At 45.5% G+C, this 1,489-nt stretch overlaps 1 protein-coding gene across 1 annotated transcript; it reads left to right on the top strand.

The window, feature by feature from the left end:
• The first annotated feature begins 325 nt into the window (after positions 1-325).
• On the top strand, positions 326-1,115 carry LOC140321511 (cocaine esterase-like). Its single transcript, XM_072398233.1, has 3 exons — positions 326-459; positions 766-861; positions 945-1,115. Exons 1-3 carry the CDS (start codon positions 409-411, stop codon positions 1,113-1,115), a joined length of 318 nt encoding a protein of 105 aa, XP_072254334.1. The 5' UTR covers positions 326-408.
• The last annotated feature ends 374 nt before the right edge of the window (positions 1,116-1,489 follow it).

The raw sequence follows: 1,489 nt of genomic DNA on the forward strand, positions 1-1,489 counted from the left end.
CATCAGCACCTGACCTCACCAATAGGGGGCAAATCCCCACCATCAGCACCTGACCTCACCAATAGGGGGCAACTCTCCACCATCAGCACTTGACCTCACCAATAGGGGGCAAATCCCCACAAACAACCTAAAATCTTTGGAAATGTCTTCTCCAGGTGGAGGCTGTGGGCTAAATCCACATTGCTGGCCGTAGTTTTGGATTAGGTGTGCTGGTCAGGTATATCACAGAGCCATGTAATATATTCAGGGACTACTATCCTGATGGGTCGGTCTAGCTGGGTCTTGTAGTTCTCCAGAATGAACACTTATATTGAACATTTGAAATGAATATTTGTGTGATTTCAGGTTCTCTCCCCATTGGGCCGGGGTTTGTTCCATCGTGCCATCGCACAGAGCGGGGTGGCCCTAATGCCGAGGCTCATGGTACAATCACCCGAGGAGCTGACATTTTACAGAGATGTAAGTCATTCCCGGCTAAATGTCTGCAATGCTCACACTAACACGGATCTGTGCTTTATATACATTGAGGTTCTGTAGGGGCGGATCTCTGGTGAATCAGCTGGATGAATGTAACACGTGTGAATGTACAACAATATAAGTGTGAATAGATTCTAACAATCCTCCCCATACCCGGCTCCATCTACAACTAATTATTACTGCTGGCTGGAGTGCCCATTTAATGAAGCATTCTGAGTCCATGGCTCCAGACAAAGATGGCGCACAGGAAACTAATGACGACTTTTATTCCCTGGATTTGGTTTGCAGTTTGTGGCCAACGCTTCGGGATGTGAGCCGTCCTCTCTGGTGGATTGTCTACGGAAGAAGTCTGAGCAAGAGATCACCTCCATCACCTCCACCCCGGTGAGTTACCCCAAATAAAATGTAATATATAAATGAACGTTGGCTCCGCACCTGTTCTGGTGACAGGTTCTCTTTGTTCCCAGGCATTCCTACCATTACCAGCCTGTGTGGACGGAGTTTTCCTGCCTAAACCTGTGGAGGAGATATTGGCTGCCAAGGAAAACAACAAAGTGCCATTCATCATCGGTGTGACCGAGCAGGAATACGGCTGGGTGGCCCTAAAGGTAGGAGATTCACCGATGAATCTCATATGAAATCTCTGCCCTTCGCCCTTTGTGCTCAGGGAAGGAGATTCTGTGTGCTGTTTTATCTGTTCCATGTTCCCAGATATGATTGGAATGAGATGCAAAGGTTGTGAAGCAAATCTCTGCAACCAAATACAAATGTATGTCAGGGTGAAATCAAATGATGAAAACACTGACATGGGTGAATTTTTCATGGGTATTTTTGCATGGACATATTTTCTTATAAATAAATACTCCGCTGGTCAGAGTTAAGTTTTGGGAGTGTGGCTTCTACAGAATACCGCCGTATAAGAATATAAGACGCACCCAATTTTAAAGGAGGAAAATCTAGAAAAAAAGATTCTGAAAGATTATTCCCCTTCTGATCACTCATGTGCCATTCA

Source organism: Pyxicephalus adspersus, unplaced genomic scaffold (genome assembly GCF_032062135.1).
Source record: "Pyxicephalus adspersus unplaced genomic scaffold, UCB_Pads_2.0 Sca6177, whole genome shotgun sequence".
NCBI lineage: Eukaryota > Metazoa > Chordata > Amphibia > Anura > Pyxicephalidae > Pyxicephalus > Pyxicephalus adspersus.

Excerpts from the sequence above, each read along its gene's own strand:
- LOC140321511 (XM_072398233.1), top strand. The coding sequence starts at position 409 with ATGCCGAGGCTCATGGTACAATCACCCGAGGAGCTGACATTTTACAGA. Across the intron at positions 460-765 it reads AGCTGACATTTTACAGAGAT|TTTGTGGCCAACGCTTCGGG; the intron begins GTAAGTCATTCC and ends TTTGGTTTGCAG. Across the intron at positions 862-944 it reads CCTCCATCACCTCCACCCCG|GCATTCCTACCATTACCAGC; the intron begins GTGAGTTACCCC and ends CTTTGTTCCCAG.